Genomic DNA, 24,594 nt, shown 5'->3' on the forward strand with positions numbered 1-24,594 from the left:
GGTCAGAAACCACATTGTGATTCAGGCAGGTTCTGCTCTGAAACAGATGACAGGAGTGTGTTGAGTATAACACAGGCAAGGATCTTTCCAGCAATGGAGAGTAGTGAGATGCCTCTGTAGTTGTCACAGGCTGCTCCTGCACCTTTGTTCTTGTATAGGGCTATGATGGAGGCATCTCTCAGTTCTGGGGGCATGTCTTCCTCTTCCCATATGCTGGTCAGCACTATGTGAAATGCCTGGAGCGCCTTTCCATTTAAAGCCTTGTACACCTCGGTTGGGATCCCATCTTTACCAGGTGCCTTGCCTGCACTCATTTGTTTAATGGCTTTTTGGACTTCCTCTATTGAAGGAGGGTCATCAAGTTGTTCAATGGTATGGTTTTGGGGGATCTGGTCAAGGGAGCTTTGGTCGATTGAAGAGGGTCGGTTGAGAAGCTGACTGAAGTGTTCTTTCCACCTGTTGCTGATGCCTTTTTTATCTTTTATGAGAGTGTCAACGTCAGAGGATAGCAAGGGAGTGGTGGTGGGTTTTAATGGCCCATAAACCCACATAAGTCAATAGAAATTCTTTATATTTCCATCACATCTCAGTACCAACAATTGGAAAGAGAAATTCCATTTAAAATCACCATAGACAATACAAAATACTTAGGAATCCATCTGCCAAGACCAACAGAGGAACTTTATGAACACAACTACAAAACACTCTTCACACAATTAAAACTAGATCTAAACAGTTGGAAAAAATCGATTGCTCATGGGTAGGATGAGCTAACATAATAAAAATGACAATCCTGCCCAAATTAATTTACTTATTTAGTGCAATACCCATTGAACTACCAAAAAAAAATTTTTTACTGAATTAGAAAAAAAATATCACAACAAAATTCATTTGTAAGTACTAAAGATCAAGGATATCCAGGGAATTAATGAAAAAAAAATGTGAAGGAAGGGGGCTTTGCAGTACCAGATCTCAAACTATTCTATATAGCAGTGGTTATCAAAACAATATGGTACTGGCTATCAGACAAAAAGGATGTCCAATGGAAAAGACTTGGGGTAAGTGACCTCAGCAAGACAGTTTGTGATAAACCCAAAGTTCCCAGCTTTTAGGACCAAAGTTCACTATTTGATAAAAACTGCTGGGATAATTGCAAGACAGTATGGGAGAGATTAGATTTGGGTCAACATTTCACACCCTATACCAAGATAAACTCAGAATCTGTGAATGTTTTGAATATAAAGAAGGAAACTATAGGTAAATTAGGTGAATACAGAATAGTATACATGTCAGATCTTTGGGAATGGAAAGATTTTTAAAACAAGCAAGAGTTAGAAAAAGTCACAAAATGTAAAATAAATAATTTTGATTACATCAAATTAAAAAATTTTTGTACAAAGAAAACCAATGCAACCAAAATAAAAAGGGAAGCAACAAATTGGGGAAACATCTTCATAACAAAAAGCACTAACAATTGTCTAGTTGCTCAAATTTATAGAGCTAAATCAATTGTACAAAAAATCAAGCCATTCTGCAATTGATAAATAAGCAAGGGTCATGAATAGGCAATTTTCAGATAAAGAAATCAAAACTTAATGAGCACATGAAAAAAGTGATCTAAATCTCTTATATTCAGAGAGTTGCAGATCAAAATAACTCTGAGGTATAACCTCACACCTAGCATATTGGTTAACCTGACAGTCATGGAAAAGAATGAATGCTGGAAGGGATGTGGCAAAGTTAGGACATAAATGCATTGCTGGTAGAGCTGTGACTTGATCCAACCATTCTGAAGGGCAATTTGGAAATTTGCCCAAAGGGCACCAAAAGACTTTCTGCCCTTTGATCCAGCCATAGCACTGCTGGGTTTGTACCCCAAAGAAATAATAAGGAAAAAGATATGTACAAGAATATTCATAGTTGTGTTCTTTATTGTGGCAAAAAAATTGGAAAATGAGAGGATGCCTTTCAATTGTGGAATGGCTGAATGAATTGTGGTATGTTTGTGATGGAATACTATTGTGCTCAAAGTAATGATAAAGTGGAGGAATTCTATGGGAACTGGAATGATCTCCAGGAATTGATGCAGAGGTAAAGGAGCAGAAACAGGAGAACATTGTACCAAGAGACTGATACACTGTGGTACAATTGAATGTAATGGACTTCTACATTAGTGGCAATGCAATGGTCCTGAACAACCCAAAGGGATCTTGGAAAAGACCACTATCTAGCTCCAGAGGAAAAACTGTGGGAGTAGAAACACAATAGAAAAACAACTGGTTGATTATATGGGTCGAGGGGGATATGTTTGGGGATATAGACTCTAAATGAACATCCTAGTGCAAACATCAACAACATGGAAATAGGTTCTGATCAAGGACATATGTAATACACAGTGGAACTACACATACACTACGGGAAGGGTGGTGGGAGGGGATGGAGTGTAAGAATATGATTCTTAAACCAAGGAATAATGTTCTATATTGACTAAATAAAATTTAAAAAAAGAAAAAAATTAAAAAGAGGTTTTTAGAGCATTTTTATGATTATTGATAATTTTGATTTCTTTATCTGAAAACCACATATTCATATACCTTGACCATTTGTCAATTGGGGAATGACTAAGTTTGTTATAAATTTATCTTAGTTCTTAATATATTTGAAAAATTAGACATTTATCAGAGAAATTTGTTATAATTCCCCACAACAGTTTCTTGATTACCTTCTAATTTTCATTGCATTTGTTTTGTTTGTACAAAATCTTTAATTTAATAAAATAAAATTTATTCATTTTACATATTATAATTTTATCTGTCTCTTATTTAGTCTTAAATTCTTCCATTTTCCATAGACTGAGAAGAAGACTATTCTAGGTTAACCTAATTTCTTTATATCACTCTTTATGTTTGTCAGATATACATTTTGAACTTAGCTTGATATAGAGGGTGAGATATAGATCTAAACCTAAATTTTCCCATACTGTTTTCCAGTTTACCTGCATTTTTTGTGAAATACTGAGTTCTTATCCCCAAAATTGGGAACTTTGGGTTTATTCAACACTTGATTGCTGAGATCATATACTCTAGTCTATTCCATTGATCCTCTTTCTATCTCTTAACCAGAACCAGATTTGATAATCATTGCTTTATAGTACAGTTTAAGATCTGGTACTGCTAAGTTGCCATCATTCACCCTTTGTTTGATTAGTTCCCTTGATATTTTTTATCTTTTGTTCTAACAGATGAATTTTATTTTTTTTTCTAATTCCAATAAAATGGTATTTTAGTAGTTTGATAGGAATTCCACTAAATAAGTAAATTAGTTTAGATATGATTATAATTTTTATCATATTAGCTCAGCCTACCCATGAACAATTAATGTTTTTTCCCCAATTGTTTAAATCTAGTTTTATTTGTGTGAAAAATGTTTTGTAGTTTTGTCTGTATAATTCCTGTGTTTCTCTTGGTAGATAGATTCCCAAATATTATATTTTGTCTACAGTGATTTTAAATGGAGTTTCTTGCCTCCTATTCTTGCTGCTGATTTTTATTAGAAATAAATACAGGCTGATGTTTTGTGTGGATTTATTTTGTATCCTGCAATATTGCTAAAGTAATTAATTATTTCAACTAGATAGGATGATTTTCTAGGATTCTCTAAGTATGCTATCATATCATCTGCAAAGAGTGATAATTTAGTCTCCTCATCTACTTTAATTCCTTCAATTTTTTTCTTCTGTAATTGTGACTACTAGCATTTCTAGTACGATGTCAAATTATAATGGTGACAATGGGCATCCTTGCTTCACTCCTGATGTTTTTGGGAAAACTTCTAACTTATTCCCATTGCAGATGATACTTGCTGCTGGTTTTAAATAAATACTACTTATTATTTTGAGGAAAGCTCCTTCTATTTTTATACTTTCTCTTATTTTTAAAAGGAATGGGTTTTGTATTTTGTGGAAGGCTCTTTCTGCATCTTTTGAGATAATCATATGATTTCTGGTAATTTGACTAATGGAATGGTCAAATATATTGATGGTTTTTCTAATATTGAACCATCCCTGAATTCCTGGTATAAATCTCAATTGTCATGGTGAAAAATCCTTGTAGTCCTTTTGCTAGTTTAGTTTAATTTAAGATTTTTGTATGTATGTTCATTAAGGAAATTGGTCTATAATTTTCTTCCTCTCTTTTTTATCTCCTTGGCTAAGTTATCAGTACCATATTTTATTCATAAAAATAATATGATGAGACTCCTTTGGTTATTTTGTCAAATAGTTTGTGGTTTAATTGTTTCTTAAAAGTTCAACAGAGTTCATTTAAGAATCCATCTGACCCTCGGGATTTTTACTTGGAGACTTCATTGAAGGATTGTTCAATTTCTTTTTCTAAGATGGGATAATTTAAGTATTCTATTTCCTCTTTTGTTAATCTAGGCAATTCATATATCTGTTCATATTTATCCACTTCACCTAGATTGTCAGATTTGTTGCTATATAATTAAGCAAAATAGTTCCTAATAATAACTTTAATTTCCTCTTCAAGAGATGAAATCACCCTTTTCATTTTTGATTATTGTAATTTTAATATCTTTTTTTTGTTTTTAATCAAATTAACCAATACTTCATCTATTTATTTTTTTTTACAAAACCAGCACCTAATCTTATTTGTTAGTTCAATAGTTATTTTACTTTCAATTTTATAAATTTCTCCTGTGATTTTTAGGATATCCCATTTAGTATTTAACTGGGGATTATTTTATATAGAAATGTCTGGAAGAAGTATAAGAAATTATTGTTAAAGTGATTTTTGTGACTTTCAAAAAATTGTGAATGTGAAAAATTCTCAAAAAATTGAGAGGTTCTATAGGATTGAAGATGGATAGTGTGATATGGAAATCACTTTAAAGGACTGATATATTAATTTAAGGTCGCCAAGGAATTCAGCTATGTAATTCCTAAATGAAAACTCAAGTCAGCAGTCAACCTTTTATGGAGTTTTTAATTACGAACAGGAGGAAGAAAGATATTAGAGAGAGAGAGAGAGAGAGAGAGAGAGAGAGAGAGAGAGAGAGAGAGAGAGAGAGAGAGAGAGAGAGAAAGGGGAGAGAAGGGAATAGGACTTAAATACCCCCTCTCCTTAGGCTGGGCCAAAGGCCCAAGCCCTTATATAGCTGAGGCAAAGAAAAGAGATCAGTCCCTATCACTCACATGACCAAAATGGAGAAACAGTCTCAGGGGCCTCCACCTCCAGACTCCTTCAGAGCAAAACCTCTCAGAGCAAAACCTCCTCAGAGCCAAACCTCCTCAGAGCAAAACCTCCCAGAACAAAAAACTCCTCTCAGAGCAAAAAAACCTCTCAGAGCAAAACCTCTCAGAGCAAAACCTCTCAGAGCAAAACCTCCTCCCAGCCTCCTCAGACCCTTCTATCTTTAAGGAAACCATCTAAATCCCCTCCCCTCAGTTCTCACATCTACCAATCACTGTAGATGTCTCCCCTGTGCCAATGGTGGCTCTAGCTTAACCCAGGACCTCCCAGAGGTCTATGGCCTTTGCACATGTCTGTTGAAGGTCATATTCTCAAATAATTAAATCTTGATCTTTGCTGCAGTCCTTCCTAAATCCTGTTAGACTGAGTAGGGTGGAGATTATAAGTTCCAAGACCTGGTTCTGTCATTCCAAGTATCTCTATTGTATCAATTCTAAAATCAATCATGACTCAAAGAACTTCCTGTTCTATGCTTAAGCATAGGTCAAAACCCTTTCCATTGTTTAGCAAAAGGTTTCTGTCCTAAAGTATTCCAATAGAGTTCTTACTGTCAGTAGGAAGTTTTTTCCAGTATGAAATTTCCCAATGGGGAAATTTCCAACATTCATAAGTCTAAGAAATTTTAAGGTTTACAATAGCTATGAATTCCCTACTGTAATTTTAAAGAAAAATTTATTATGTTACTAAAACAATAATTTAATTGCCATAAAGACATTCATTATAAACCAAATTTAATTTAAGTAATGCTTATTAATTTAAACAAATCATAAAATCATATCTCTATAGTTTTCTGATATATTTTTCTCTGTTTTGTTTCTGCTTTTGTTTTATCATCATTGCCATCATCTGTATAAATAGTATATATATATATATATATGTACATATATATATATTGTACTTTACTTTATTTTTTATATTATTTTTCCTAAAATTTCTTCACAAACTTCAAGTTTCTTATTTCTTATGTTTTTGGGGGGGGGAGGGGCTATGGTGACAGAGGATTCCAAAACTGTGTTTTAATCTGTGTGGAACACTCCTATATTACATGTGGACATAATGCTGATTTACAATTCATCTCCTACTTCTGTTTCTAAATTTGTCTGAAAAACTTTCAGATCAAGTGACTTGCAAGTTATTACATAAAAGTATGTCAGAGGCAAGACCCAAAACCACATATCCCTGCTAACTCTTGTCCAGTTTTACCAGGTCTTACTATATGACCTATATTTACAACATTTGAGACGTTAGACATTGATATCTGACCTATGCTTTTAACCTAAAGTCTCCTGGATCATATCATCTACTTTAATGCAGAGCCTTAAAGACTATTCTGCTTTTCCATCTTCATTATAGCTTAAACTCTCTATCTGAATTTTCCCCACTAATAAGAATATAAAATATTATAGATTATGGGCTGTCATACTTTTTCTTTGTTTCTTCAGTGCACAATGTACAAAAGTGGGCACTTAGGTGGTACTTTTTCATTTATTTGGTAATCTGTGAGGCTGATCTTTTGTGGCATGCTCCCTCTCGTTATAGTGTTTTAGCACCCTGCTACACACACTTTCACAAATATAGTAAAGGCAAAGACCTAATGGGAGAGGAAAGAAGGAAAAGGTAATAAGAATTTCCATAGCATCTACTATATTCTAGCCACTATATGGAGTGCTTTATAAATTATATCTCATTTTATCCTCTCAAAAACCCTGCAGCTTAGGCACCCATTTTATATTTGAATAACTGAAGAAAACAGGGCAAATGAACTGCTTAGAGACATACATCCATTAAGTATTTGAAGATGTAAGTGTGAAAAGGGGTTTATTTTTAAAGGGTTGGATTTGATTATTTAAGAGTTTGGTCACAAATAATTTAATTAATTCCAAAGAGATTTTATTTACAGTTTATTTACAAAATGTAGAAAGAGTGAAGCAAGAAATCATAGAGAGGATAAGGTAAGATATCTAGCCTGAGCACTAAGTAATTTACTACTGGCCCCTCCAGGCAGGGAGAATTAGTTTCAGCTGACCTTGGCAAAGCTGAGGAACTGGGCAGTTTCTCAAGAGGATAGGTCTTTCCTGTGGCTGGTCTTTTCAGGGAAAAACCAGCAGTTATGTGTCAGCTTTTTCACTCACCACATGTCAGTCCATTCAGCATATCCTTCTTCCCCTTTTCACCAGCCTCAACTCAAAAGGAAGAAGAATTGAATTCTGGCAGAAGTGGAAGTCCAAGTTGAATTCTGCGCCAAGAATCCCCAACTCTGTGTAGCACTCTCTCTTTTAAAGGCATTTTCTCTTATGTCACTTCCCCTAATATCATGTCTACCAATCACAGCTGAGGCTTTGCTCTAGGCCAGCCCTGAAGGCAGTTAGTTGATTCTGATTCATTACCAACAATCGCACAAGTGGATCACAGACCTCCTACTTCATGATTAAGTGGAATATTTGCACTTTTGGTGATTAGATCTAAAAGGGCAGATCTTCATACTTAACTTTTAAATAACATGTTTTCCCTTTTTGTGATTGAATCTAAAAATAGGCAGGTCTCCATACTTAACTTTTGGTGTTTACACTTATGGGAATTAAAATCTAAAAATAGACATTAGTTACAATTTAAATCTTCACAATCAGGAAAGAGCTAAGTACCTTCATTGTTACAATCAGGGGAGAGCCAAATCCAATCTTCACGTAGCAATATGTGATTTCAGATCTTCCTGACTCTAGACCCAGCACTCTATCCATTGCACTCCCAGTGGCTTGGCTTCTGGGTGTCATGTTCATAACTCATTTGACGTTACTAATGTAATATTCCAAGTCACTTTCAGGTTCTTAAAGTTAATTGGTCTCATCCTTTATTCTAGATCACTACTCATGAAACCACATATTCCTCTGAAAATCCTAACCAGAAAGAATTAATCAAATAAAATCATGAGAAATTAAAAAAATATTTTAAAACAATGAAAGGTAAACAGCCAAAGTAGGCATGGAATACTTAATCAAACAGAAATAATGAATCAAGCAGAAAGTTCTCAAGTTCTTAACCTTAAATATTTATTTTCATCTCTCCTTCCAACTTTTCTTTCATGTTTTCCTTCTTTCCCCCCTATATATTGTCAGCTCTGCAATGTGACTTTTCATATTTCAAAATGTAGATATTTCTAAGTCTACAAAAAATATTCTGATAAAAACAGCTCAGAGACTTATCAGTCATGAGCTTCAGATACTTACTTCAGCATTGTAGGAAGCTCTGTATACCCAAATGATATTGTTAACCTTAAGGTCCTGTTCATGGTCCCCTTGTATTATTATTGATTACCTACTTAAATTCCATTGTAACAATGTTGATCAGTGTAATACTGTGTATGTTTCTCCATAAAACCATCAAAATTGAATGTATTGGTTTTTAACCATAAGTTTAATAGTTGTGCATTTTAAATCCAATTATTTAAATATGCATTTATGAAATAATTATAGAATTTGAACCAGTTTTCAAGATATCATGGGTAATATTTTTCTTTCAAAAATATGCATCCCATGTTCTTGGAATATGATATTCATAAAAAGAAATTAAAATGGTTTATGTCCCAAAATAGCATCTCTAGAAAAGTTTAGCTTCATCAGAAATGATCAAATATCTCTTAACTTTTAGATATGATCTATTCTCAGTCTCCATCATTTAAAAAAAAACTTGTTAACTACATTTCACATGATATCTATTGGATTCTCTCAATCCCCTTGTTTGTTATTTTAGCACTTCTCTCTTACTTTTCCCTCTATCTTCTTTCCCTATCCCCATTGCTGACCCATCATTCCTTTAGCCAACAAGCATTATTAAATATGTATGAGCACCAAATAGTATTCTAATCAATGAGGATTAAAAGAAAAGGGAAAAATGCTTTGTTTCATATTGCCCATATTCAGTTAAGGGAGAAAATACATGAATGGCAAATATTTAAAAAGATATATAGCGAGAACCTAGGAGGTAATCTGAAGGCTAAGTTAATAACACCTTGGGTAAAGGAGAGTGAAAAAGTGTCCCAAAAGAGGTAGGTTTTGAGTTTATTGAAAGGAAGCCCAAAACTCCAAAAACATTGAGCTGAGCAGAGAAAACAATTGAGGAATACAAGCAGTATAAAAGGTTCTGAGACAGAAAGTGGAGTTCTATGTTCAAAGACCTTAAAATAGGAGAATTTAAAATGAGAAATCTTACATATATATATATACATATATATGTATATATATATATTTGTAAATCTTAAAGAACTATACTTAGTACTATTATGATTAGTGATTCTATCATCATCAGTTACTATCATTAGTAGTAGTTGTGGCAATCATTGAAAAAAGATAGTAGGATTATAGAGTGCATGGAGAGGAATGAAGGCAGGCAGGCATAATTTGACATTGGATTCAGGTGAGTTAAAAAAAAAGAGTTAAGGATGTATCTGAGGTTGAGAATCTGAATGAGTTGGAGAATGGTAGTGCCTTCAACAGTAAAGTGGAAATTTGGAAGAAAGAGGATACTTTTTGGAGAGTTGAATGTTGAATAATGAGTTATCTTTTTGTCATGTTAACCTTGAGAAGCTCAGATGACGTTCACTTCAAGATATCCAATAGCAGTTCAATGATAATATCTCAGCAGAACTATTAGGGCTCCACATATAAATCTGGTAATTATCTGCAGAGGAATGCAAAATGAACTAAGTGTAGCTGGTGAGATCATCATAAAAAGAAAAGAGTATCTAGGACAAGTCTTGATACAAACCCATATTTAACTTGTTTGGTATGCACAAAGAACCAGCAAATAAGACTGAGATGGAGCTGTGAAATAGATAAAGAGAAACATGAGAGACTAGTGTGATAACAAAAAGAAGGGAGACTATCAAGTAGAAGTTACTCAACAAGGCTAAGTGCCAGAGAGCTTAAGCATGTTCATGATTGACAAAAAAAGTCAAAGATGTGTCAAATACAAGATCATTGGGAACTATGGAGAGAACATTTCAAATTAATAATAAGATAAGAATATGAAGTGAAAAATATTTGCAGATTGAAAAGAATGAATTAGAAATTTGAAGACACAAAAAGTAAATTGATTTTCCAAGGAATTTAGCTACAAAAAGGAAACAGATATCAAGTTAAATGTTGGGGAGCTAATGTGAATGCTAACATTAATAAGGATGACTTCTTTTCCAAATAAGGATTACATGGCACATTTATAGGTAGTAAGGAAAGCACAATCAAATAAAGTGGGACTGAAAATGAGAAAGAGTAGTGAAATGAGCTATGGAGCAGTGGTAATCTTGTGGAAAAGTTGAGAGGGAATCAAGGAAGATGGAAAGAGTTAAATTTTTATGTGAAAATGGAATGGAGGAATCCATAGTGGTTAAAGATGTCTGAAGATTGTGAGATAAGAAGAAGGATGAAAAGGCATTTCTGATAAATGATCTCAACTTTGTGGTTAAGTGTTGTTTAAGTATGATATGAAGTACTTAAGTGAGATGATGGGTTATATTGGGATGGTTGAAGAGAGATGAGATTTTGGAATAGTCTCTTTGATGATTAGGATGGAAAATCAATTAAGAAATCATACATGATATGCCTTACTCCATTGAGGACTTGCTTGACATTGAATAACATAAATTTGTAGCAGGATTGATGACTGACTCCAACTCAACTCAGCATCCCATGATACATTAACAAAAATTTTTTGATTATGTGCTAAAGCATAGAAATCATAAAAAGGAAAATGGAAATATTAAATGGATACCTCATATATTATAACCAAAAATTAGGGATCAATATTTTTAATGTGAATACAAAATAAAGACTTTAATGGAAAATAAGTAGTAATATAAATAATAAAGTAGGTCAACAAACAATACAAGAAGTAGGTGTTTGAAATACTGTGACAATAATCAGATTGAAATACTGCAGCAAAGTAAATTCAAATAGAAAAATTCATATCTCTAAAAACTAATGTGAACTCTAAGATTTCTGAATTGACATGTTTCTTTAGAGTTATGTTTATTTGAGAGATAAAATCCCTATGTCAGCAAGTTTCCATGGTAGCATGTCCTATGCATACTCAGACTTTTATGCATAGATTAGTAGGGATACTTCTAGTTTTGTGGAATGGCCTTTAGTCACTTATTTGTGGAATGGCCTTTAGTCACTTATTATGAAGTACTTCTATAACAAATTTAAAATTAGGAAATAAAGGCTGGGTATAATAGTTTTTTAAATTATATATATATATATATATATTTAATATATATATATTTAATATAAATCCATGTGAATTTTATGCAGTAAGGAGCCCTCTTGAATCACAGCCATAGGTTCTTTCTCCAAGACTCCAATGCCCCAAATTAAATGTCACAGAAACAGGAGTTTGCTAATATTTTAGTAGAGCTCTGCAGTTTTTCATTCTGATGAAAAACTGTAAGAGTCATGCTATTTCAAAAACAAACATATTAGCATGTATTTCATGGTGTTACAAAAATATATAACCATAACATCTCAGAAAAAGATTATGTTTTTTCTTATAATATTATTAAATATATTATGGTAGAACTATCTAATTTTCTCTCATCCATGATTGTTGATTATGAAAACTGGTGTGACAATACTCAATGAATAGTATTATCCCCAATTCAGGAATCAAATCCTCTGCCTTATTTAGCAGCAGTTGGAGATTTCTTAGTTAAACCATGTTTCCTCAGCAAATAAAGACTTTACTTTTTAAATGTGTCCTTTATTTAATTTTCTAGTACATATTCCCATGGAAGGTACTTTTAGGAAGTTATTAAAAAGGTAAAGTATCCTCCTTTTAGGCTATCAGTCTTTTCAACATATAAATAACAGTATAGGGCTAAAGAAAATGAATATTTTACCTACACTTTTTTAAAAAATCTAATGAACTGGACAAAATAACCAAGGAAAATTTAAGAAGAACTTTTGTTTAAGAGTCTGTCATGACATTTGGAGAAATATTTTGCACCTTCACTTCTAAAAGTTCTATATAACTTATTGTAAAAATTAAGACATTTTTATAAGCAGAGTAAAGTTCATTAGAACTAATTTAGCAGGAATGATAGTTTCTTGTAATGCAAACTTACCACCGAATTGAAGTAAGACTAATCCTAATAAAGGAAGAAATATAATATTTAAAATATATATATGTATAGTTGCTGGATATTCCTTTTTATTTTGTGTACATATACATGTGCACATAATATTTTTATTTTTATATTTTATATTATATAATTATTCTGTATTTTATTTCTATGTTATTATTAATTCATTATATGGAATCTAAATGTATTACTTATATATTCCTATTTTAGAGTTAACTAAAACTTGTTGAGAAATAGAAACCCATATATTCCATATAAACAATTTAGATAAATAAAGTAAAAGAATTGAATTTCTCCAAGTCAAGGTAGAAAGTTAGATTTTTATTGGAAGAGGGCCCAAGTCCTTCAATAAAAGCATTCCCTTGCATGTATTACATTTTCAGACCCCGGCAAGAGACAATGCCCAGAGGCTGAGACCTGGTTTATATAATAAACTGAATATTTCTATACAAGGTTGATGACATATCACAAGACATAACATCATATAGACCTTATTTATAAGCAGTTATCCAATTACAAAGCTGATTGGTTAGTTCATTTCAGAAAGCACATATTAGTCTAAAGGTCAAGTCTAATGACCATTACCCCTCTCTCATCTGATTTTCAAATATGGAAGGGTACATGATGTTTTTGCCATATTGGGACATGAGATTCAGATAGTCAGCATCTTATTATAAAGGGAAGTACAGACTTACTGAGGGGTTAGAAATCCCTTTAGAAGCAGTTTTTATGCTTTAGTTTTAAATCCTTTAAAAATCGTGAATTCTCCTGATTGTATTAAAATTATAATGGGATTTATAGTTTAGAATCACAATACTGATTGTCTTAAACCTTTCACTATCACTAAAATCCAAACAAGTATAAGGGGGTGTTGGTCCATTTTCCAGACAAACTATTTAGTGAGACTAGATTGTTGTGTTTATTTCTACTCACAATTTGAAAAGGAATCTATAGATGACCTCATACATGTCTACAAACAAATGGGGTCGAGTGTAAAATAACTGCCATAGTGATAATTTTGATCTAGATTTCTCCAGATAGTATAAACAATATATTCTCTGTGTGCATATAGATATAGATATAAATGTACATACATACATACTAAGTTAAGTTTCTGGTTCATGTGTAGTGGCATGTTCAACTATGTCCTGTTTTATTATGGCAAGGATTGTATTGGGTATGCAAGCAAGTAGACATGTTCTGGGAGATTATGTTATATTGAAAAGACCTCAGTTATAATCCTAGTAGCAGATTTTATCTGCATTCTCAAAACCAATATAACTAAGTAGAGAGAATTGCCATCAAATGTAAGCTATCCACTTGGTGATGAAATATTTGATGATAGCAAAAATCAAGAAAAAGTACAAAATGACTCTCCATTCCATATGCCACTCCTTCACTTTTAGCTAGCTTATGTCTATGTGTTTATGGTAAAGTGGTAGAAAAAGGGACAGAGAGTACTAAGAATCACATATTTTTAAATCAGCTATTAACGCTGACATCTTTTGGAAATTTAAATGTGAGATATTTGTCTATTGCTCAATAAGTAACTTACTAATTAAAGAAGTGAGTTGTTTCTATCTTGGCAACCTGATGAATCTATGAATGAAAAAATAGAATAATAAGATGAAAAAAATAAACTTATTTTTACATATTTTTCATTAAAATATAACTCATAATTCCATTTGATGCACCATATTTTAATTCTAAAAATAAACTTTCTGATGTCCTCAGGAAATTATGCTTCTTTTTGTAGGATTTTGTAGGATTCTTTTTTGTAGTTCTGATTTTGTCCCCTTTTGCCCATTGAGTAAACTTTCTTTCAGAAAATATAATTTAAATTTAATTGTCTGTAGATAAATCTAACCCCCCAAAAAGCAGATGGCGGATTGTGAACAGCCTGATGAGAACCTGCCCCATTATACATTCACCTTGACAAATCGACATTATTTTGTCTATCTACATCAAAAATTCCATTGCTTCAAGAGTTTCAATTTTTTGTGTTTATACATTTTATACTTTCACAAAATCAGTTTATATGATACCAGAATTGACACCAGAAAAATATTTCCTTTTTTCATTTTAATAATAGTTAACTAATAGCAACCAAATGGATTATAAAAGAGATATTTTTGGAGTAATTCAATAGATTGTTAAGCATTGAGTCAATGAACTTAATATTTATTGAGAACCTATCAACACTATATTGGAGACTATAAAACATTTTTAAGGACTATACTGGGTTGTCAGTTAGGATATATTTAATGTTGATAGTATTTATTTATGGTGGTTTTAAGGACAACACAATTTCCTTACTTGTCTCTCTTAACCTTTTACATTGTTGTTGTTGGTTTTTATGAGTTCAAGATTACTACTTTAGGGTTATTTAACAACTGACATACAGTAGATTTTACCATAACCCTCATTTTAATATCCTTTCAATATTTACATTTAAGAGTATTTCTTATATACAATAAATTTTGGTGTCTATTTCAAATCCATCTTGCTCTCCTTGTCCATTTTTAAGGATAAGCTGATTCCTTTCAGACTTCTCAGTTATCCTTACTACTTTTGTATTCTCCAACAGATCAATTTGTCATATTTTACTCATGAATCTGCAATCAATTTCTAAAATATAAAAAAGAAAATTGATGCAACATTAGCTACTTATATTTTATGTTCCTTTGGACATTGTTACCCTACTAATTTTCACAATCTACATTTCCCAACCCAACCCTTTATTTATATATAATCTCATTTTTTCTCTTTTTAAAAATCTGCCCTCTTCATTTCTAAATTCCTCCACCTTCTCAAAAACATTATTTGTCCTCCTGTTTGTGAACATGAATTTATTTACTAAGAATATAATGTTTTATTGTATTTATTATTACAATTAAACTTTTTCATTTAGTCTTGAATGAAGACATGATTCATAAACTCTGCATATCACTTTTTATCCTTAAATATGAATTTTCTTCCTCTATAAAGTTATAATCTTAGGAAATACCAGTTTCCTTTCTTTCCTTTCCATTAAACAGAAAATAATAGTTCATTCTCTGTTTTAATGAGTAGTTCAATCTGTTTATTCTTCTAAATTTCTCTTTTGTCTTGTTAGAATGTTCAAAGGGTTTCCCCCACATTCTTCTTATACAAGATATGGTTGGAAGTCATTGTTTATAACACAAACTTCCTTTTTGTTCTGAATTTTGAGCTTTTTAGAATTACTTCAAAAATTGCGTAGGATCTGTGTCATTGTTCAAATGTAGAGACTTAAAGTTCTCAGGTGATTATTTAGACAACTATCAATTCTCTCCTTTGGCTTGTTCACTTTAACACACCTTCATAATGGCCATGCCTTACATTACCAACAAAGGGACTACAACATTGTAGTTTAACCCAAAAGTCCTCATTGTCCAAAGGATAATCTTGTTGTTAGAAAAATACACTTTCATTACCAGCATTTTAGTTCTTCAAGCCCTAACAATGCATTTCCATTTGCAGAAAATCACAGTGCTTAGGCTTTTAAATATTAAGAATAATAACTTAGCAACTATAAAAGAAAAAATAAATATCAACACAGATATTCATATAGTAAAAGGAAGTACAAAGATAATAAACCTAGATAACCTGATCCCATCAATCAACTTAGCTGTTGTGGGGAAAACCTATGTTTTGAGGGTAAATCACAATTCTGGACTACAAATTTTGATGGAATTGATTCATTTAAGAACTTCTTTACCAACCAAAGCCATTTCTCTATGAGATTAAAGTATGTGTTCCTTCAATTTACAAACAACCTGAAATAAGCATTAAATGGTACTTTTTAATTTGGAGAGAATTATCTTTAGAAACTCATCCAAAAAGCTATTTCCTTTTTTTTCTTTTTTTAAAAACTCTTGCCTTCTGTCTTAGAACCAATATTGGCTCTTTGTATTGGTTCTAAGGCTGAAGAGTGGTAAGGGATAGGCAATGGAGGTTAAGTGACTTCCCCAGGACTCACAGGAAGTGTCTGATGTCAGATTTGAACCTAGGACCTCCCGTCTCTAGCACTGGCTCTCAATCTACTCAGTCACCCACCTGCCCTCCCCAAATAGCAATTCGTATACCATATAGAGCAGCTCTAAAAGTTCTTCTTTCACAAGACTGATATGTAATTATAAATCCACCAAAAGAATTCAGAAAGATGGATTAAGTTGTCTCTTTGTGTATGCCACACCAGCCTAGTAACTTTTTAACTGAATAGAATCTATATCATCAATATTGAACCTTTTAGAGACTGAGTGCTCAAACTGCAACCCTCAGGCTGCATGTGAGTGCCCTCTTTCCCCCACACCTTACCCTCAGACAAGGGAAGTAAGAACTGCTCCCACTGAGTTTCTAGGAAGATGAGGGAGAAATGTTTTCAGTTGCATGTGGAAGGGGGGAAGAGAAAGGCCGCCTCTGGTACATTCTGTAAATCTTGAAATTTCTCAGACTTATGAATGTTAAAAATTTCCACATTGAGGAATCCTCCATTGGAACAAATTCCCTACTGGAAACATTCCCCATTTTGATGTGAGAACTCGCCAGGATCAGAAATGGGAGGACCTCTACTCCACCCGTACTTAAGACTGCTTTAGGGGAGAAAACTCCTTGCTAAACAATGAAAGTACTTGGATCCATGCTTATGATGAGGCAGGGAGTTCTTTGAGCCATGCCTGTTTTTTAGAATTGATACAATGGGATGCTAGGTGCCTATAAAGGTCAGGCAAGTTTTCTCTTAATGAGATTAGTCGACTCAGCTGTGTTTTCTCTGGTTCAGATTTACTGAGGGGATTTGTTGACTTAGCAGAAATTCAGATGGGCTGTCTTTTAGAAAACATCTATGGTGATTGGTAGATGGAAGAACATAGGGGAGGTGACAGAGGAAAACCCCCCCTATATAAGAAAAGGATCCTTGGAGGCTTGGAGATAGGATCCTTGGGTCCTTGGAGATAGATCCTTTTGGAGGAGGCCCTTCGAAGATCTCTTAAGAAGAAGTCCCTTGGGAGGCTGACTCTGGCTGGAACTCCCTCTGGGGAGACTGTTCCCCAGACATCCTTGCTTAAGACAAATCTTGTGGTGAATGATAACTGACTGGTTTCTCTCTTAAGGCTTAGGCCTCGGTTGGCCAGGCCTGCGCTGGGCCAACCTATTCTTTTCTCATTAATACCTTTTCTCTCTCCTTCTCCTTTTCTTTAATTCTTCATTGTATTATTAATTAAATTCTCTATAAAAACCCAGTTGACTTGGGCATATTCATAATTTGGGAAGATATTCCCTGGAGACCACCTTATATTTGATTTAAAAACCAAGACACTGTAGTGAAACATATTTTCTGTGGTCAAATTTACTCACCCTCTCTTATATCTATCACAATTTATATCTTCCACCATTTTAAATCACTCCAGTTTGTCTCTAACTATTTTAAATATAACAGTTTATGACATCAACTATTTTAAATGTTACAGTTTCATCACACAAGCCAACATAGATCTATAACATTTAATCAGATCTCAGCATCCCTTCCTATATCAGAAAACAGATCCACATTTCAGATTACCCCCCCATTCTATTCTTTTTGATACTAGAAGAAGTCAGAAAAGGGAAGCAGTTAATTCTGAGAATATATTTCTCTTAAATTTGAGAGGATGACAACAGACAACTTCAATGCTAGTTTTATCAAGGCAATCAGAACTAGCAGCTCAAATCTTATTAGTTCCTGGCTCCTCCTGCTTACTTTTTACTCCTTTCCTCACTTTGAAAAGCTCTAATAAAGCTGTTTATTAACTCTCTAATACTTCTTCCTACAACAGTTTATTTTTGTAATTTTTTCACACACAAAAAAAATGAGCAGAAGTCTCAGTGTCTCCAACTTCTTATATTCTTGTTTACTTTAATCATTGTCTCTGGAAATTCAGTGACTCACCTTTCACTTATATGGAAACAATTTTTTAAAATATTTTATGAAATTGCAACATTCTAATCAATTCTATAGCCTCCAAATAATTATTTTATATTCCAATAAAAATGTTTTATGTCTTAAGCATTAAAACAGGAGTGAAAATTAGTTGAGAGCAAATAATTATCTTAAGTTGTCTGATCTCCAAAGAGGCTTCCATCCCAGTTTAAGTATTTGCATATTTTCATATTGTCAGTTATTAATAATTAAAAGCTTGTCCTTTACATCTTTTAAGCCATCCAATTATTTAGATTAAAGTGAGACTCACTCCAAATATTTTACAAAATGATTCAAGATTTTACATTGAAACTGTAGGTCATCTGCCATAAATTGCTAAAATTTGAAATTTTGATTTACAAAAGCACAAAATTTTACAACCTTTGCCTTCTCACCTAGAATCAATGTTGGGTATTGGTTCCAATGCAGAAGAGGGTTATGTGGAAGGAAATAAGAATTAAGTGACTTGCCAATTACTAAGTAAGTGTCTGATGTCATATTTGAACTCAGTATCTCCCATCTCAAAGCCTGGCTTTCAATTCACTAAGCAATCTAGCTGCCCTCACCCCCAACACACACTTTAAAAAATAATGTATTATGCTTATTATTCAAGTTATATTGACATTTTGCAAATGTTTATGTAACTTTGTTACTTCTTTCAGTCACAAAATTCTTCATCAATGAAAAGACCATCCTTTAGATCTTTCAACAACTGATATATATATATATATATATATATATATATATATATATATATATATTTCTTCATGCCACAGTACTTTTCTGTCCTGTATCTTTCACTATTAAACTGTTCTAAATAGTATTTTAAAGGGACAATATTTTTATTATACTCAGATGTAAGGGATTTTTTGCTTTCATTAAATCATATTCTAAAATTTTCATTTTCTTTGTATTTAGCTGTTGCATAATTTCTTACTAAATTCTTTAGCATACGATTAGATTTTTCTGATAGCTTATTTTAATATTACATATACATTATATGTGTGTGTACTTACCAATAAGAAAGCTCATGAGAATAGATACTGTGACAAAGGATAACTGAGCTAGTAAATGACAGAAGACAGATTTAACCTCAAGCCTTTCTGATTGCCTATCTAATATTTTATCCATTGTACCACCTAGCTGACCCAGGAAATGACTGAATTGAATATTTAAGGAAAACAAATTTTAAAGAGAGAAGTGAGGAGTAAGTCAAAAGAGGGAAAAGGTACTGGGAGTATCCAATTAGGGGAAAATCTCTTAGAGTTTTTCTAGAATATGAAGAATATTAAAAGGATTAAAATGTAAAAGTTATAACTTTTGCTGAAACAGAAGGAGATATTTAAGTTATGGAATGAGATCTGCAATTGTTCATGTGTTGAGAAGTTTAAACTTGGTGGTGGCCATTTCATGTAGTGGTGTTAGATAGAAGATGAGGAATGAAAGGTACATATTTTGGATATGGTCATTGGGAGAATTTGTTTTGCTTACCCATTCAAATTTTTTATGTAGATTTTTAGTTCTATTTGCTTTTCTTTCTCCAAATGGAATAGGGAAATGGGAGCAAGAGAAAATATATCTGTATAATTAAAAATCACATTCAATTAAAGAATTATTTGGTAGTAGAGTCGATATCAATGGGGAAAGGGGGCAAATGCAAAAAAAGTTTAAAAAGGAGTAAAGTTGTTGGTCCACAAATTGCTATTATCATAGTTGTTGTTGAGAGCTAGTATTTATATGGGAACTTTGATTTGTGAAGCACTTGATGCATACAACATTTTATTCTCACAGCAATCCAGCAAGGTAGATGCTATTATTAACATCCTCATTTTAAAGTTGAGGAACCTGTGTAGATAGAAAGTTAAGTGACTTGCAGAGTCTCACATAGGTTAAAAGTGTCTAAGGATGACTGGACTTAGATCTTCTTGACTCTAGGACCATGATTTTATGCATTGAACCATATAGATCACTAGAGAAAAAGGAAATATAAATAGATATATGAATTGATAGATTACATATTGAATCATGATATAGACATTATTCACATATACCAACATATATGTGAATATCTATACACATTTGCATACATTATGTTGTATATATATATATATATATATATATATATATATATACATAACAGTTGAATATATATACACATACACAGATACACTACATCCTATTAGGAAAAGTAAGTGGATAGAATGGTGAGTTGTGAAGAAGGTACATTAAGATACAAGAAGAGAAATTTCAGTTGCTCCTGACTCCTCTCCAACTTGGAGAAAAGGATTGGAATTTCAGAGGGATTATCCAAAGTAAAATGTTTCCATGTGATGTGTAAAATTCCAAGGCTCAAACAAATATAATATTAACTTGTATTAAAAAAAGGCAATTAGTCTGCTATCTGTCAGTATTTTCTCCCTCAGTTAAAACTTTTCAACATAATCCTATCATTTGATACATCCATTTTATCAAATGAAACACCCTGTGAACTTATTCTGTATTTTGATGAGCTTCTAAGTTATTTTATGAACTTATTATTAGTTTTCCTTTTAGAAATAAAGGCCAAACTGGCACTTGTTTCTGGATTTCATTCATCAGACGATAGCTGAAATGTCAAAGAAAATTAGAGAAAATTGTTATGCAATCCCTTGGGAAAGCATGTTTGATAGCTGAAGGATAAGACTACTAAAATGGATTTTGCAACAATTTTGTAATGGCATATCATTAATTTTAGTTCTAGTTCGATTAAAAGGATAATATTTCCAAATTAGTATATTTTCAATAATATTGATTTAAAATACTTGAAAATTCCATGAAATGTTTAAATGCATTTGTATTAGCATAGCTATAAAAGGATCAACTAAAGTGACTGAAAATGAGATATGAAAACCAATAATAGAATGGTTGGGAGTTGATTCAGGGCATTATTATTCCTTCTTCAGATTCTAGAGTGAAATAACAAACTCTAAACAAACACTGAGTGCATTAACCTGATAAGACATATCCCTTTTGAATAATTATTATGAATGATCAATATGAGTTAATTTTATAATAATTGACTGTGGTCTTTATGTATATGAACAATATTATAATAATAAACAAGCTGAAATTTACATGAATTCAAATTAAATTATTTCAACTTTTGAAATAAGCATTTGAAATTTTTTCTAACTCTTTGATAACTTCAATTCACTTGACATCAAAGTGATGAGGAATATATCTGAACTTAACTAAGCTTATCTTCAGATAACCCATATACAGTATGATAACCATCCCAACACAAAGATTAATTTATTTTTTATTTATTAGAAACCCCAGGTCTTCTTTTTCATTGATATAACCTTTAACTAGCTATGTTTTGATGAAATATTGGAAGATATTTGTATTTAAGAGAAAAAAAATAGATGTATATATATTTAAAAGATATTCTGATATAGATAGAAAACTAGAATTGGAATCAGAAATCCCTCACTTCATTTCCCAAATCTGACACTAATTTTTTTTACCCTAAATAAGTAACTTAATATCTATGTCTAAATTGGTGAACTAACAATTAGGGCATTCCTAGGAGTTTTCCAGAAAGTCATAATCATAGATATAAGAGATTCCTATAATAGGAGAGTCCCACACTGGAAAAAAATCACATAAATTCCATTTATTTTCATATATGACCAATATTCCATTTAGCAGGCATTTATAAATTATCTGCAATTTTGAATATATTGTGCTAAGCACTGGAAGTGAAACAGAAATTAAGACAAGGCACTTTCTCTCATCTATTGAGTATATTTTAATTTAAATCAATATGTTATTAAGTGGAATGCTTATACATATTCAAATAATTAATGTTTATACTTTTTTGTATTTCTTCTGGTTTCAGGGAAGAAATTTGAAGTCATATATTATCATTGCTGATTTGATGGGAGAAATATTTGACTTTGAAAAGTGGAGATGAGGTTGCTAAGGAAACTGATAATTCTGCTGCCACTCATAAGTTGTTATGCAGGTAAAGTGTTCCATTATTACAGAGTTTGATTGATAAATATATCTGCATCATACTTCTTTTGAGAGATGAAGCAATTGCCAGAATGAATGATACTTAGAGCTTCTGAATGGCTAAGCGTCAAAGGCCTTTTTTGAAGGTAACCCCTATTATTAATTAATGCATGTTGCTTTTTATTCCACCAATGTACCAGCGGCTACAGAAAAGCATGTAATGCATACACATTAAATCATCAGGTTTCATATGGAGGATTCTTTTGCTGAAAGAAAGTATGGTCAAATTATTGTAATAATTAATAGAAAATGAAAACTAGTTTTATCCTTGGTTCTCCTTTCATAATGGAATTCTGGAAAGGTTGGAAAAGAAGTAATAGTGAGTACCTCTGGGAGATAGTTCGAACATTTTAGGAGTTATATCAATATTTTGAAAGACTTTTACCTTAAAATTTTACACAAGGAAAAGAAACTTAGAAACATCATTTAGTCCAACCCTGTCTCTTTACAGATAAAGAATCTGAAGCATTATACCATTGTGTCTAACTTAAATTTATGTTATTGCTATGATTAGAGATTCTCATACTATTATGGTTCAAATACTGAAATTGGAGTTAGGAAGACTTGGTTTAAATCTTATTGCAGATACTGAGTGACATAAGCAAATCAATTATCCTCTCTGGGCCTGAGTATTTTGATCTATTAAATGAGAATGAGGATAACAGCAATTACCATACAGTATTGTTAAATAGTCCTTTGTATACACTAAACCTCTATTTAAGCATTACATATTGAGAAGGAGGAAGACAACAACAATAATAATGACAATGATGGTGATGATGATCATGATGATGATGAAACTTATTCAACTGATCTACAGAGAATAAATACAACTCAGACTTATAACATGAAAGGCTTTTTTAATTAACCATAAAAAAGACAGAATCACGCAGTGACTGAATGAGTTCTAAAGACATTTCTTCAATTTTTAAGTCATTATGGATGCATTAAATAAAATCATATAAAGTTTCATTAACAAATTTTAGTGGCCAGAAAAAAAGAATCCTGTAGTAAAATCCAATTCACACTAATTATTCCAAGAGAAGAATATAAGTAGATGCATTTCCTGTGACCACATAATTTCTTATTTGAAGGTGGGTGAATTTGATATTGAAAAGGCTTTCTGAATGCTAGAACTGCAAATGACTTATGCTGGATTTTAACACTATATTTCAAATGCTGGTTTTTTCCCCTCAATGGAGTGACAAGACAAACATCATTAGAAAGGAAACCACAATAAATGGAAATATTTCCTAGGTCCATTTTTTTTATAAAGGAAACTATGTATCACATAGCTAATCCATGAATATTGACAGATATAATAAAACTACTTTGCTCAAGGATCCCAGAAGCATGTAATTGATACTCCTTGAGGTCAGAGTGTGATGGATATTGCATATATCACAATCTACCCTCTGCCTATAGACTGTTGCAGATTTATGGTTAACATAATAGTGCCTTTAGGAATGGAACACCAGGCAATATTTTTAGGCCAAGTGACATTTCAGGAATTTCTAATAGGTATAAACCAATTGAGAAATGCTGAAAATGTCATTTTTATTTGACTTCAATTAGTAAAGTTAGCAATATTATTATCATACCCTTCTGAAAAGCAATTGGTTCTTAAAGTCTTGATGAAATTCTCAGGAATAATATAAAAATAAAGTCCTTTTTTATCCATTTTGCCAGCCTCAGGGGAAAATGATTAATTTTTGAATGGCTAAGCTTTAGGATCCTTATACTCTGAGAAAAGAGTGAGTAATGAGAATCAGTATCTTCAATTATGAGCCTTTAGTGACCAATATATAACTACAGAGTTTGAAATTATCTAGTCCAATCAATGCATGAATCATGACTACCCATTGCAATTTTTCTATCATTGAGGCAATCAGTTTCATTGGGTGAAGATCTTACAAATTTAAAGAAATCTTTATATTAAAAAAAAATTAAGTCATCACTGTTAAGAAGGTTTTTTTTTTCCTTATTGGGTTTAAATTTATCTAACAATTATTTCCGCAAATTGATCCTTTAATAGAGAGAGAACTTTCTATTTTTTTTCAAATTTTGAGTTCCAAATTTTTCACTTCCCTTTCACCTTTCCCTCACCCACTAAGAGGGCCAAAAGATATCAATTATACATGTGCTACTATCCAAAATTT

At 32.2% G+C, this 24,594-nt stretch overlaps 1 protein-coding gene across 1 annotated transcript in view; it reads left to right on the forward strand.

The window, feature by feature from the left end:
• Positions 1–24,594, forward strand: part of CNTN6 (contactin 6) — a 493,040-nt gene that overhangs the window by 86,555 nt on the left and 381,891 nt on the right. Inside the window, exon 2 of the mRNA XM_007500105.2 lies at positions 22,260–22,385. Coding sequence (XP_007500167.2) covers positions 22,331–22,385 — 55 coding nt within the window. The 5' untranslated portion in view covers positions 22,260–22,330. The remainder of the gene's footprint in view (positions 1–22,259; positions 22,386–24,594) is intronic.

The sequence above is a fragment of the Monodelphis domestica genome, chromosome 7, assembly GCF_027887165.1.
Source record: "Monodelphis domestica isolate mMonDom1 chromosome 7, mMonDom1.pri, whole genome shotgun sequence".
In the NCBI taxonomy this organism is placed as follows: Eukaryota; Metazoa; Chordata; class Mammalia; order Didelphimorphia; family Didelphidae; genus Monodelphis; species Monodelphis domestica.